We start from the raw sequence: 15788 nt of genomic DNA on the forward strand, positions 1-15788 counted from the left end.
ATGTTAGTGAACATGTATATGGAAATATGTAAGCTTGTTAGCAAGGCTAATTTCCATCTTTAGTCCCTTGTGTAGGTTGAGGATAAACGATGACACATACTAGACATACTTAGCATAGTTTTGTTTTTCTAACAGCCAGGCTTTAAAATGATTGACAAAGAAATTCAGAGATGGTAGTTTACTTATGTTAATTTGTATTGAGAGAAAGGTTGTTTTGGCTAATTTCGTTTTCGTTCTGAAGGGAACTACACAGTCACCTCTAGAGCCAGCCATTATTGATATATCAGATTTTTTTTGTACACGTAGCACAGTTCTAGACAGCATTTGCCATCACAATTTTGTTGGTGTAACAGCCAGGCTTTAAGATGATTGGCCAAGAGTTTCAGAGACATATATTAATTGCTATTGAGTTCCAGGTATAAAGGTGTTTTGGCTAATTTTGCACTATTTTTGAAGGGAACTACATATATATATATTAATATATTTTTTACAAAGACTTAAAATCTTGAATTTGTAATATTATAGATTAGATTTGTTTTTTTTTTAGTGTAAACTGGAGTCAAGGGAACTACACATTCACCTCTAGAGCCAGCCATTGTTGATGTCATGGATTTTTTTGGTATAAAATAATGCAGTGGAGGAGGAGCTTTGTTCTATCTCATCTTATTTTCTGAACTGATTAATCCTTACTAGTGTCCCGGGGGTGCTGGAGCCTATCCCAGCTGGTGGAGGACACCCTGAATTGGTAGCCAGCCAATCGCAATTCCTTGTACAAGCACGAATATTATTCCAAAACCTTAGTTAGCACTTAGATAGCACTTTTGCTCCCCCCATCTCGCAGGGATAGAAAATCAATCATGATTATTGCACACTGATGAATGTCCCAGTAAACAACATAAGCGCACCATCCCGACCAAATGGCAATCTCCGACTCAGAACATATCATTTTTTAAAATTTGAAAATATGTCAACGCTGCTTGAGCTTTAGATAAGATGTTGAGATATGCAGGAAGGCCACATCACAATAAAAGCACATCCGATTTAATCGCCTGTTTACTTTCAGCCGTGAGCTGTACTGAAATACGAGCTCTGATTTGATTTGATCCTCGGCCGCTTGCTATGAGCTCCTCCGGGGTGGGAAATGTGGACCGATTGCTTCATGTCACGTAAGAGTGTTAGAAAGGTGAAATGGAAGTACTACCTGCACGCTGGAGGTGCTGGAGGTGCTAGAGATGGTCATGATTATCGGGGTGGGCCGAGGACATGTCAAGTCGTGGTTTTACCATGACTTATTTATTATTTTGACTAATTATTCATCAATTTTAATTATTTATTGATTAGTTATCAGCTTGTTTGTTGTTTTTTGTGCACTTTCCTACTTATTTATGACTATTTATTGACTTATTATTTATTGCTGTTGTTATTTGGGCACTTTAAATCTCATTATACTTGTATAATGACAATAACATCATTCAATTCAATACAATAACTCAATTTGACAGCATTGTTTTTTTTAAAGTGTCTTTTTAATTGTTTGCCAACAATTAATTGGTGTTGGAGGAGTATGAATTGACAACCAAATGTGAACTTGTTCCTAAAAAATCGCATTACAGGAGACAAAATGGTCCTTAATAGGATATACTAATAAAAATGTCTATAATTGAGTAAAGCACTCATCGAATTGAATTGAATGCTTTTATTGGCATTTTACAAGTATAATAAGATTTAAAGCTTTCACCACAATGCATATACAACAACAACCTACAAACAGACAAATAAATAGTCAATAAATAATAAATAAATGATATTTTGCTTCCCTGGAGTCATTAACTCATTGGCCGCTATTGACAGAAATAGACATCCCACTCATTTTGACTTGAAACATAATTAATAATCACGAGCTTGCCCGGTTATGTATGTATAGGTCGCTGATGGTCTCGTGCTACGTTCGTCTGACTTCGCCGCAGGCAACGTAGGATCGATTCATGCTCACTGGCGGTGTAATTGCGGCTATTCATCTCGATGTGTGTGTATGTGTGTGTGTGTAACCTACGACTGACTGCTGACTACTATAGGGTGTAGTTCACCTTTTCAAGTTAAATGTTGTCTCTGTAGACTACATTCATAGTACATCAAAAATGTAACCCTATCAAAAAACAGAGCTTGGATAAGCCGTGACCGTGAATCCCAAAGAAGATGGCCAATTATATGGAAACGTTGCACAGACAAAAGTCAATACACCCACGTGTAATGCTCAATAAAAGGAGAAAAAAACAACCAATAGCAGTTAGCGTACCTCAAAAAAGCTAAATAAAGGATAACCTGAAATGATTGAAGACAAAAAAATGTTGTCAAAATTGGCCTAAAGCAAGTCTGTATGACAAAAATATGATTTAATGTTGAGGGAAATGACAGTGACAATTTTTGTTTGATTTAAACTCATTATTTTTGGTTGACTGTTTTTAAATGGCAGGACTTCATCAGTGGAATCAAGAAAAAAATATCTTTGGAATTTATCTGCACGGAAGATTTGAGTTGACTCTTTTTGTGCTTTTTACTTTTTTTTATGCAGTATTCCGTCACGGTTAACCCTGAGGCGATGAAAGGGAGTTGTTGAGGTTTTTTTTTTTTTTTTTGCACTACCTTGCCAGCTTGTTATAATTACATTTTAGGTTAGGAAAACATGGATTCATTCACCTGAGGCTTGGGCTCTTATGCAAAGTAAGATTTGAGGAAAGGCAAATAGTTGGTTGAGTCTTTCTAAGGTAAAAATATCTATGTATCCACCATGACTGGATGTTTAATATCTAAATATATACTGTTTCATATCTAAGTACTGTTTAATACCTAAGTACTGTTTAATATCTAAGTACTGTTTAATACCTAAGTACTGTTTAATATCTAAGTACTATTTAAAACAGCTCTCAAAATCATATTCATGAGAGAGTTTAATATATAAATATCTACTGTTTTCAAAAGTACTTGAATATTAAAAAGTATTTAGATATTAAACAGTACTTAGATATTAAACAGTACTTAGATATTAAACAGTACTTAGATATTAAACAGTACTTAAATATTAAACAGTACTTAGAAATTAAACAGTACTTAGATATTAAACAGTACTTAGATATTAAACAGTACTTAGATATTAAACAGTACTTAGATATTAAACAGTACTTGGATATTAAACAGTACTTAGATATTAAACAGTACTATAACCATTTGGCTGGGGACCAAAATATCGGCGAGCAAAAGTCTGAGCACCTCTCTCCACAGGAGTGTTGTTAACAACTATGCGAAAATCATATTTATATGAATTGCTGAGTCTGTCAAATGAGGTTAGACAGTGGTGAAATATCAGCTCTGCTGAATATGAAACAATAATCAAACATGACTTTTACGCTCTCTACAAATGGATGTAAATTTGTCCACTGAACTTATAAATGACTTACAAAAATTATATTTTTTTGAAGCATGCCATTGACGGCGAGAGGCGTTTCAACCAGCAGCGAATCCAATGAGTTCATGCATGAAGGGAGATCTTATTTAATGAAATTACTTTAAGCGGGAGGCACTTTTCTTTATCTTTTCCATTTCATTAATTCAATAGTACAATCTGCCTGCAACACATGGATGATCATCGCAGTTGAATTATTTCTAATAGGAAAATCGATTCCAATAAAAAAGACAGATGAAATTGTTTTGATATGGCGGGATGATAAAAGAATTAGACAAAGGTTTTCTGCTGAATAGGTGGAAAACGTTCCTTTTTTGGGATTTGGATTTTATTAAAATGGATGTATTCTTTTCTGTATAATCCCCAAAATATGATTTTTGACAGCTGACTAATCATAGATGATTTTTTTGGATTAATCGACTAATTGTCTCATACTATTGTATTATGAAAATAATAATGATAATTTAAAGAGAGATGAGATATTTATAATTTTTTCTTGTGCTTTTTAGATAAAAAAATTAAATCAAAAATACTATCCTATGATTAATGAACTAGTGTTATATTATCCTCTGCTTTTTATTCATTTGAATTAAAAAATCTATTGAATTCAATACTAATCAATAATTAACTTGAATTTTTAAATAAAAAGGGAATTTTCCTTTTTTATATTGGCCTTATTCTGCGCAACTATTTTTTATATAATATTTTTAAATAAAAAACTCATAAATAAATGAATTTCAAGCCAAGAATAAGAATGATAAAAGTTAAAAGTCAACCTGAAGCAAATCCACTTTTTACAGCGTTCTCAAGCAAACTGACCAGTTGCACCAAACTTTAAAAAAATTTCCAAAGTTATCCAGAATTGCTACATTGCATTTTCCGCCGCCCACCATCCCTGACTTCTCTCACAGTTCACGTCGCTACTTTCCCCGAGGCCTCAGCTAGCCGTCAAAACAAAACGCTCCGTCGCCCCCGTCTACCTTTTAGCCCCTGCCTCGTCCATGACGATGTTTACGCTTGGCGCCTCGCTTGTCTGCGGGAAGGCCGCCTCCTCCGTGGAACGCCGTCCTCACTAACGAGGTGGCCGTTAAATGCTGAGCGAAGAGTAATAATACGTAAAGTGGCAGCGTCTGCCGCCCTGCCGTGCCGTCGTTTGGGCTAAGTGGATGCCAAGCACGCCGGCTGGCATGCGTGGCATGTTCAAGCAGCGCTGAGACTAAAAATCCATAACGGCCTCCGTAATAATCAACAGCCGCTCTTGCATATGCTGATCCTTGCTCAGAAAATGTGCTGTAAATACTAATAATAAAATATTTGCAATATGTATTAGGAAGCTTTATGGCAGAATGTTTATGGCAGCATGAATATTAACCTGAAGGTCAAGAACGTTTGTTTTATTTTTGCATTTATCTTGACTTGAATGAATTTTGTTAAGCTAGGCTTTGCTGTTGTTGTTCGTTTCTTACATTTTTATCTTTATTTATGATTTTAACTTGTGAGTGATATGTTAGGTGAGTGCAGCCAATCATGTTAAAGGGGAAGAGAATAGCCAGTTTGTATATGCTGGAGTATAAGTCGCACTAGCCAGAAATAGATGCAATGAAAATGTATAAAAGTGGCCTTTTTGGTGGTATTTTATTAAATAAAATCCAAACCCAACTGCATAATGTCTTCATAAAAGGCATTTAATACAAGATACTTGTAAAAAACACTATGTGAAATGATATAATAACAATACATTTGTCGCACTGGAGTATAAGTCTCACTAGCCAAAAAATTGAAAATGTATATGTGGCATTTTTGTTGGCTTTTTATTAATAAAATCCAAACCCAACTGTAGACATGTCCTGTTGAAAGGCATTTAATATAGATTCTTGTAAAAAAATACCATGTGAAATGATATAATAACAATACATTCGTCACACTGGAGTATAAGTCGCACATAAAACGAACTCACAAACTACAACTTGGAGTCCAGAAAACACTGAACATGAATAACCATGTGAAATATGGTCGGATAATGTATTTAAGCATGCAAATTGTGCATTTCTTACCCCTTATGACAGACGTGAAAATAATCTTCAAACACAACAAATGACACTGCTTAAGAGGTAAAAATAGGGACACGCACTTTCCTAAATATCCAATCTGTCCTTCTCCTTTCACAGCATGTTTCGCCTCTTGCGTCAATTAAAGCATAACTCATCCATAGCAGCGCCTTTTTTGCAAACCTGCATTTTTTCGGGGGGCGTCTTTGAATTCTTTCAAATGGCTAAAAAAGCCAATTTTTGAAAGCGTTATTTCCCCACACGTGACAATATAAGCTGTGCTGTGATATTTTATGAAAAAGCCTGGGCTGATCTCATGACCGCCATTCATAAAATATGAATGTCCTTCATCCAATGGGAATAAGTAATGAAACGCAGCGATTGGCCTGCGGCATTTGACAATTTACTGTAATTTGAACAACCTGAGAGTGACGATTTCATTTCGGTTTGCTCAGAATTGGACGTCTTCCGCCGTCAGTTTTACTGAAGAACCCAATTTTCACTCGTACTTGTTGCCATTGGATACATTGACATATCCATAAATATCAAATACACATGTTTGATTGTCGGAAAGTACATTTTTTCTCATTTTTTTATCGTTTTCTGCAACCCGTCGACTTCACCGAGGATGGAAAGATTGGCGGTGTACAATTGCGTGTCGTTTTATGTCTTTTAGAATTCATTTCCGTCTTGAGAATGTCCTTTTTTTGGCGTCCAAGGACGAGCAATGGCGCCGTTGTCTTTACCTGCCGTGGCCTTACGGTTATTTAAAGCACATCATGTCTTTCATTATGTCTTGTGACATGACCCAAAATGGAAGGAAGAGTGTCACTGGAATTGATTTGATGCCAGTTTGAACTTGAGGAGAGAGAGAGAGAGAGAAGTGGGCCGTATTGTTCGCATCGCAACACCTCTGGAGACGTTATTAAAAGTGGGAAGGGAAGGCAAGAGTGTGTGGGAAGACATGCATACTGATGCTTGCTCGTGGCCATTTGGAATTCACGCTTACAGCATTTTCCAATATTCTTATGATATCTTTTTTGTCTTTGACTCGTTGACTGCTAGTTCATTGTCGGGTGAATTTGACGTCTACGGATATCCGATAGTGGTAGAGAGGTGTCTTTTTTAACAGAATTCTTGAGTACTTACTTGATTACATGACTTTATCATGGGCAGGCTATAAAAATATGTATAGATTAATATGATATGTATACAATTTGACTTTAGAAATATGCAATATGTTTTTAAAACCTCAGTTTGGTTTTATTTTAAGGAGAATTATGCAAGTTTTGCCCTTTATTATTGAAAATATGCATTGAATATTTCAATAGACATTTTAAAAACAACTTTTTAGGTATTAATTATTATTATTTTTCTAACTATGACCCAAAAAAAATCATCTTTTGAGTCCATTTCTACTTTTATTCATATATTATTAATGACATACTGTTAATTTATACATGCATTAAAAGTTTTAAAAGTAGAAAAATACACTTCATGTATTTTATAATATATTAGATAGTATTATATATAATTTTTAAGACCTACTAGGGATTTAACCCTCGATCTCAGAACTGTGAGCCCTATGTGCTCACCACTTTTTCACTGTGACGCCTAAAAACAATTATGTAATAATAATTGCTAATATTAAAAAAAAATATTGCTCTAAAACTTAGTAAAGTACATAAATGTCAACTCTGGAATACTTCACTGCAGTAAGCATTATCTTTGAAAGGGTTAATGTCCACTAAGAGTGTGGTACATTAAATAAAAATACTTTTCTTTGGGTGTTACTGGGAGTGAAGACAAGTGGCTGAAATATTCCATTTTAAGGAGCAGAATTGTCGTGTGGAAACACAAATGAGCAATTCATTCAAGGCACTGTAAATCGACGCTTGAAGAAAGCGACATGTTGATTAAACGCTAAACAGAAAGTCGATACTCTGCTGCTGCACTGTATGGAATGCCATCATGGAACAATCCACCGTGATAATAGTCATTCAATATGTGTTGGAACAGCGTTTATACATGCATTATGGTCCATGAATTATTAATGAATGGGCCAGCAAAAGCGACTGTGTAAGTAAGGGTTTGCCTTTTCAAGTCCCATGTTTGACTACTTACTTTCATAAAGGAAAGAAAAAAACTTGGTTAAAATGCCCTTGAGCAAGATAGTGGAATACTGTATGTGTGTGAGTGTGTGCAAAACAATATAATATGTCTTACTAGATTATATTGTATATAATATATTTTCCAAAATGTCAAAAGCTACTGTTTTGGAAGCTTATTTGTAAAAGTACTTTAAAAAATGTCAGTGTGTGAGCTGACTCAATGAAGCTAAATATTTGTAAAAATCATAAATTAAAACGTATATTAAAAAAGTGTCAGAGTTCGGGTTGATGCTAGGAATTGACCTATCAACAACTAAAAAATGTATTGGGAATCATTTAGAAATGTTGTTTATTTAAAAGTTTTCATAACTTCTGTTTTAAGAGGAAGATATTACACATTTTTAAATAATAATTGAGCCTCTTCATAGTAAATATTATGTTTTTATTTATGTATTTGAAGTTTAAACACATTTTATAAATTATTGAAGTATTTGTTTTAAATATTCCCTTCTATATAAATATAAATAAAAAAAGAAAAATAAAGAAATATATATATAAAAATATAAAATAAAATATAGATATATGTTTATATAAAAATATATGATTTCTATTTGATGTTGTATTTATATTTATATAAAAATAGCTGCTCATTTCCATCAGGCCTGTTTTCCTAATTAAAGCTCATTATCTGTCGTGATTCACCTGAGCACTGATGAATCACTTTGCACACATTTAATCAATTTACAACTATTTCAACTCTTTCCACAGCAGTTGGTGTCAAATGCACAGCAACTTTGCACATTTACCCGTGTCAACCTTTGCGTTCCCAATTAGTACATCTGTTCTCTAAGCCACATAAAAATATTTATCATCTAACCATACCTTTTTATCCCAATGAACATCCATAACTCAACATTAAAACCAGAGTAACAGTACAGCCAATAAGATGATTTACTATGTACCAAAACTGATTAGTCAACTAATCTAAATAAAATAAATAATTGTTGAATAATCGACCGTCAAAATAGACCAAACGTGGAGGTGCCAAAAAGTAATTGCATGCTGCGCTGGCAGTTAGTTAGTAAGCACTCTAAAAGTGCCTCTGATTTCATGCATAAACTGTTTTGCTGTAATTAAAATGACTACACGCTCATTAGAAAGCTGTGTGTACGTTCCTTAGTGGAAGGCATGACTATGGGCTCTACATAGAAAGGTTGAGTAGTGAGCAATATGGTACGTCATTGCGCTTTTTTTCTTTTGTCTGGATAATAAACTCGTGCAATAATCATGGCCTGCGGAAATAATTCTCTCTGATTGCCTTCTCCGGGGTCATCAAAAGCTTCTGATAGGAATAAAATTGTGGCAGAAAACCCCATTAGCGGCGAAATCGATGCTGTCTCGGCGGTGGAAATATGACGCGCAATGGGTAAGCTAAAAGGGTGAGAAAGTACTTAGACGTACGAGCAATTTGAGGTACGAGTAAAATTTCGAGCAAATAATTATATTGAGATAAGGGTAAAATTTTGAGCAAATTATCTCGAGATCAGAGTAAAAATTCGAGCAAATAATTCTCGAGATATGAGTAAAATTCTGAGCAAATTAGCTCGAGATACGAGTAAAATTTTTAGCAAATAATTATCTTGAGAGACGAGGCAAATTTTGAGATTTTTTAGATACGAGAAAGCCAGGTGTTTATAATTTGTCTTTTTTGACACGTATATTTCGTGTATAACAGATATCTACGAGCACTGGGCAGACTGTTGCATGTTTTTCAGTGTTTTTTTTCAGTGTTTTATTCGTATTTTCAGTGTTATTTTTGAGTGTGTATGCATTGTAATTCAAGTTCATTTAAATTAGTTTTTTTCATGTTCGACCGTGCTGCTATACCTCAAAATTTATTATCTGGCAACCCCACTTCTTTAACTCCTGTAAAACCAGTTTCTAGCAGTTCTACCCAATCTCCCTCATCCAGTAGTTTGACATCCATTGGGGTGAAAAAAACCTTAATAAAAATCCCTGTGTGCATTTCTTAAGCACTGTCATCCTTGCAATCCTGAATTAGCCTGAATTCAAATAGAATCCATAAATGTTTAACACGGTTTTATCTTTCTTTGTTCCCCTTGCTTAATTCCATCATTTAGTTCCCTGACTCGGTGACAATGTCATCTGTTGACTTAGAAAATACCGGCTTATTCCTCTGGATTTAAAAGATTGACTCGACTGACAACAACGTCTATATTTCCGATCCTCTCACGCCAGTTTAAGTTGTCGTTGTTACTGGAAAATACCGGTTGACACTTCTCCATCTTGGCGATTAGCCGTCGTCGAGTAGACAGACAGAGACGATCCGGTGAGACCACCGAACTGTTCTAACCTTGAAGAAGGAGGGCGCCGTAGTCCTCAGAGTGTTGGTGTCCCCTCCAAAGCCCTTTTTCTTATATCCCCGTATGGAGTTGCTTGATATATGAGTTTAGTGATGTCTGGGAAAAAAAGCAGAGCACAATGAAAGGATGTCATGTCAAGATGCTGCTAGAGCGAAGTGATGAAAAGGTTGCACTCAGTATTTGCTTCTCAGTAGGGCAGGCATCATTAACATGATCCATTTTTTTTCTCTTTTCTAGACTGAAATAGACTTTAGCCTGCGTCATACAGTGTTGAGCTCGCCGGTGGAGTGGTTTTTAATCATTGTCGGGAAATCTCAGTCCTGTTAAAATGTAAAAATCGAAAATTCGGATTGTCTGATGATCAATCTTATGTCCGTTTTTGGTGTTGTTGTTGTAATGGAATGCTGTTTTTGTGTTTTGGTTTTAACTTTCAATCTGTTTTATTACGTGTCAAAGGAAGAGTTTCACAGGCTAAGTAGTCAGTCAAAAAAATAAATAAATAAGGTACCCCTAGGCGGCCATAATGTCAATGAATTCCAGTAATTTATAAACTTTGCCTTTCCCGTGTGAATGCAAAGCAATTAACACAGAGGTTTAATGGTAACTGGCAAATTACCAAAGTTCCATAGGCATTAATAATCCTGTGGTAGTCAGGACTTTTATTTGTTTTCTTCTCATTCAGTAGATTTGGGATTCATTCATATTTTCATGACTATAAGGCGCACTGCATTATAAGGCGCACCCTCAATGAATGACACATTTAATTTTTTTTCCATATATAAAGCACACTGGATTATAAGGCGCTCTGTCTATTTTTAAAGAAAATTTAAGACTTTTAAGTGCGCCTTATACTGTACATTTCTTCATCGTGGTATTCCAACCATCCATTGCATTTACACAAATAAATCTCGAGAAAACTGACACGAGATTAACGCAAATCCAATGTTTTCCCCTGAAGGAATCTAAATGTAAATCATATATGTCAATCCAAATGACTGTTGGAGCAAAGTGTCAAGATTGGAAGCCAATGCTTCAATGCTTACATGCTTATACTTGTTTCTACAAGATGCCATATGAGTAATATATAATATCCAACAAAACCAGAAAGTGCAAATCATAAGTGACCCTTCTTTGCAAAGTAAGTCGATATAGTGCCTATGCTTATATCTTTTCTTCATCTACTTTAATGCAAGCGCAAACACTTGCACTCCAAACGCTGCTCCCAATGTGAACTCATCTCTACCGGAAAGACTGTGTAGAGATTGTGATTAATGCAAGAAAATAGCAGTATTGACACGGTAACACAAGTGGCTAGCTCTCTTTAAGAGGTGCAGTAAATTTACTGAGGAAATGAAAAGGAAGACAAGGACTTGGTGCAGGGTAAATTGCAATCTCTTCTGAGACCACAAAAGGGGGAAAATGCAGTTTTTCTGAGCATTATTTGTCAAGAGGAATTTCATGGAAATAAGAATTTGGAAGCACCATAAAATAAGTAAAAACGACGTCATTTTGCTGCCTAAAAACATAATTTAAGTCAAAGAATTTTGTTCAAATCTTGTGGTGGCCAAACTCATACTTAGTTTATGAAACCTTCCTTCACAAATGTCCTCCTCCAATGCAAGATTTTGTCCCAAAAAAATCCAAGGGATCAACAATGGCTGGCTCTAGAGGTGACTGTGTAATTCCCTTCAAAAAGAGTGCTAAATTAGCCAAAAAATCTTCTCTCTTCATACCAGGAACTCCATACCAATTAACATACATCAACTCCCGTCTACGAACCTCTTGGCCAATCACCTTAAAGCACAGGTGTCAAAGTGGCGGCCCGTGTGCCAAATCTGGCCCACCACATCCTTTTGTGTGGCCCGAGGAAGTAAATGAATGCCAACTTTCTGTTTTATGATGAAATTCCAATCAAGTGTAGATTATTTCTTGTGTTTCCTCATTTTAAATCAATAATTGCATTTTTTTACTAATTTGAATGTCCAAAAATGATGATTAAGACTTATAAGTGCGCCTCACAGACATAAAAATACAGTATTTACATATACATGTTCCTTAACATGAACACGAATAAATTAATTAATATGTAATGTCCTTAATTAAATAAACCAAACTTGTAGTGTTCACCTAACTCTCCATTTTGTTTTTCTAATCAACCGTCATTTACAAAAACGGATGTGGTCCACATGACTAAAATACTAGTGCGAAAGCAATTGAAGTATCTTAGAATGCGTGTAAAAGAGACTTGTCAATGAAGATAGAAAGAAATCCCATGAAGTGAACTTCTCCACATTTCTGTGGCTCTTCCTAAATCGCAGCTGGAGGGAAGAGAACCATGCGCATCATTAACTTTTCCCCAACCTCATTAATTATGTAATGTGGAGACAAATCTTCTTAAGGCAAGCCACTGCTTCCCTCCCATTGATTTATCTTTAACTTCACACCAACTAGTGGCATACACAATCAAATTCTTTCTTGTAATTGACTTTTTATGACCTTCGATCCAAGACCCGTTAGGGCGACGTGCTAACCACTTGTACACCGAATCGTGTCAATAAAAGGGATTATTCTTATTGTTTGCATTATGGAACAAAATAGGGGATTTGTTTTTTAGGGTTGTAAGGTTAGAAAGTGAATTATAAGGTCAGAAATGTGGCGATGCTTTGAATTTGGCTGCTTTGGTGGAAATGTTAAGTTTCATGGCTCAAAGTAAAATGTGTTTTCTTTTCTTAGGTGAACATTTGCGAGTTTGTTCCCAAGGAAACACGTGTTGTACCCCAGAAATGGAGGATGCCTTCAGCCAAAGGAGTAAGCAGCACTTTTCTGTGATGCTGGATGATATGAGTCATAACTTGAGGAGCATGTTCGTGTCCAGACATCAGAAGTTTGATGGTGAGTTTCAGTCTATCTTTGATTTATTTCATAATACAATACATATTTATGAGTTGTTTGTGGTTAGTGAGTTGTGATTAAGTTATATAATATAGCACTCACCATTTATAGCAAAACTGTTTTCTTCGTTATGGTTGATCATTATTTTCTTTAACACATACAAATGAAATGAAAATGGGCATGAAAAAAAATAATTTTTCTTCATATCAATAAAAACTATATTAAAACAGGGATGATGATGATGGCAAGCATGTCTCCAAATAGGAATCAATACAAAATCAACCTAAAATCAAATAAAAAATCCTAAAATATCAAGTATTATAGTCATATCATGCATATACTGTATTTTCTGGACTATAGTCTGCTTTTTTGCCTAGTTCGTGACATCCTGTTATGTTTTTTTCGGGTATCATTATCTAAAAATGTATGTTAACCAATGCCTATATAGCCTTTACATCTATATTTTATAATTGTTACTTTCACATATGTTTGCTCCTGGTTTCAGATTAAATAAAAAATGGCCCTCCTAAAAAAATACTACTTAAACTCTCGTCCAACTTGTAAATATATATTTTTCCGATTCGTATTGTAATGTCAGGCTGGTGCGACTTATATACCGAAAAATACGATAAAACCTCCCTTATTTAAATCCCATTTCAACCAAATACGACCCCTGAAGTACCTTTTCCAACACCCCAGAAAATCAAAAGCCTGTATGTTAGTATAAGTAAAGGTTAACTATTTGTAGCTCTTCCCCGCATTCATGAGCAAATGAGAAAAAAAACGCTGTTAGCATTCAAACGAACCAAGTAACCTTCCTTTGGTCGGATTAAATAAAAACACGGCAGATTGACAAGAACAGCCCAGAGCCAATCTTTGCATTATTAAGCTTTGTTTCACGGTCTTGAGAGCAACGCTGTGAGATGAAGCCCCCATAGCGACTGTCTTGACCACCACGCTACAAAAAGTGTGTGTATGTGTATGTGTGTTATTCATTACCCAAAGCAGACGTTTTCTTCCTCCCGCAGTAGCTTCCCACCTACTTCTTGTAGCTTTTTTTCAATAGAGTCAGTTGCTTTTAATGAGATCTTATAATCTTTTAACACTGGCGACTTGAGACGGTGTGGGCAGAAATGTCTTATCACCTCAAAAGCAGAGGTGAAAAATCTGGAGGTGGAAATGGCCCACCTGTCCATTTCATCTTTTTAAGGTGATTTCAACTCAATTGCAGTGTATAAAAGTATCAATTTGCGTTGAAGTTGTAGCTAATAAGTTTTAATTGCTGGTTGGTTTTGCGTTTCCATGGTAACGGATACATTTGGCGACTAAGCGACTTCTTATGTTTAATCAAGTTGTCAATCAAGAGATGTTTTGGTGGGTTTTAATGTGGAAATGTGTGTGATGAGGTTGTGTTAAGATTTTAGCTAAAAAGAGGAGTGTAAATTCAACAAAAGTTGGATCTGAGTGTAATGAAGCGAAAATTGTACTTCTTCCACATGGCTTACTGTTTTAATGCTGAACTTTTTAATGAATGTTTCCTGTCATTTTTAAAGAGGAATATTGTCACTCTCTTAAAATAATTGCCTGGGTGATCTTGGTCTGAGACAGAGTATATTTTGGGGTCTTTTTGCGGGGGGCTATCATTTCAAAAGGGCCTCCCACGATTAATCTACTATTTGACAACTAATCAGTTTTTTCTGAATTAATTCAGCACTATTTCTTTTTGTAAGTCATTTCTTGAAAAAAACATAGGCTAATGTTTTCATTTATTCATTATACGTATTTTATTTCAAATAAAAACAGGTGTAATTGAATATTTTTAAATGTATTTTGACAAATTAAAATGGGGAAACATTGATTTGTTTTTCAATATTAAAAAGGAGGAATAAACCAACAGTATTGCTTTAGTATATCTTTAATATACAAACAAAATGGAGAAAAAATGAATGATTACCGTATTTACTCGCATATAAGCCATACCCTTAAAATTGCCTTGAATTTTTCTTTCTTATAACATTTTATACAAGATACATTAATTTTTTCCTCAAATTTCATTCATATCCATCAAAATAAATATTATTTTGCATTTTATCTCTATCTATTTTCAAATAAAAGACCGTATATTGCATAATACCGTCGAATTTGTGCGCATATAAGCCGTACCCTTGCAGTCATCATTGTTCTTGTTACAAATATGGCTTATATGCGAGAAATACACTATCAGTTACAGCAACTTGAATGGTTCTACTGATGGCTTCTTTTTTTTATTAGCTTCTTTCACTGTCTACATAATTCTTCCAAACGCATGAATAAATAAACAATTTCTCCGCCTTGATTTGCTGCTGTCAATGCAAAGGGAAGAAGGTATCAGCTTTGTCCAGACATGCCATTTTTTCCCTTTGCCATTTGCTGCCATTCTCCATTATTTCATCAGCGGCAAAGCAGATTCCATTCGAAAGTTTCCCCCTTTTTTTTCGCCCCTTTGAGCTTTTCCGCAACCATTGATTGCTACATTGAGCGAATTAGACTGTTTGAAATTGGGTGCCATTGTCAGGCTTGAGCCAAGCCCGAGAAGATGTGAGAAGGAAAGGTTCAAAATCTCAACGTTGAATTATTTATGAAGCTTGTACATTTTGTATTTCTCCGGACGAGGGGTGACGACGGTGTAGAGTTGAAACTCGCCAAGCGTCGTAGCCTCCGATGAACACCAGGTGTTGCGGGTGTACCTGAGCGGAGGTGTTGTTTTCTTTATCCTCTTCAAGGAGAATTTATAATGAAGGTGCTTATTGTTGGTGGTATGGTTGAGAAGGCGAGCATTTTTTAACATAGCGCGTTAAAAATCATAAGAAAATCGGTATATGTTGGAGAAAATTGGGTGTTTTTTTAGTAGTTA

General features: G+C 35.2%; 1 protein-coding gene across 4 annotated transcripts in view; it reads left to right on the plus strand.

Moving 5' to 3' along the window:
• gpc6b (glypican 6b) overlaps positions 1 to 15788 on the plus strand; it is a 79272-nt gene that overhangs the window by 25400 nt on the left and 38084 nt on the right. For all 4 annotated transcript variants that reach the window (XM_077727928.1, XM_077727925.1, XM_077727926.1 and 1 more), the window contains one exon: positions 12737 to 12895. In XM_077727928.1, the coding sequence (XP_077584054.1) occupies positions 12737 to 12895 (159 nt within the window). The remainder of the gene's footprint in view (positions 1 to 12736; positions 12896 to 15788) is intronic.

This window comes from Stigmatopora nigra, chromosome 11, assembly GCF_051989575.1.
Source record: "Stigmatopora nigra isolate UIUO_SnigA chromosome 11, RoL_Snig_1.1, whole genome shotgun sequence".
NCBI classification, from domain to species: Eukaryota; Metazoa; Chordata; class Actinopteri; order Syngnathiformes; family Syngnathidae; genus Stigmatopora; species Stigmatopora nigra.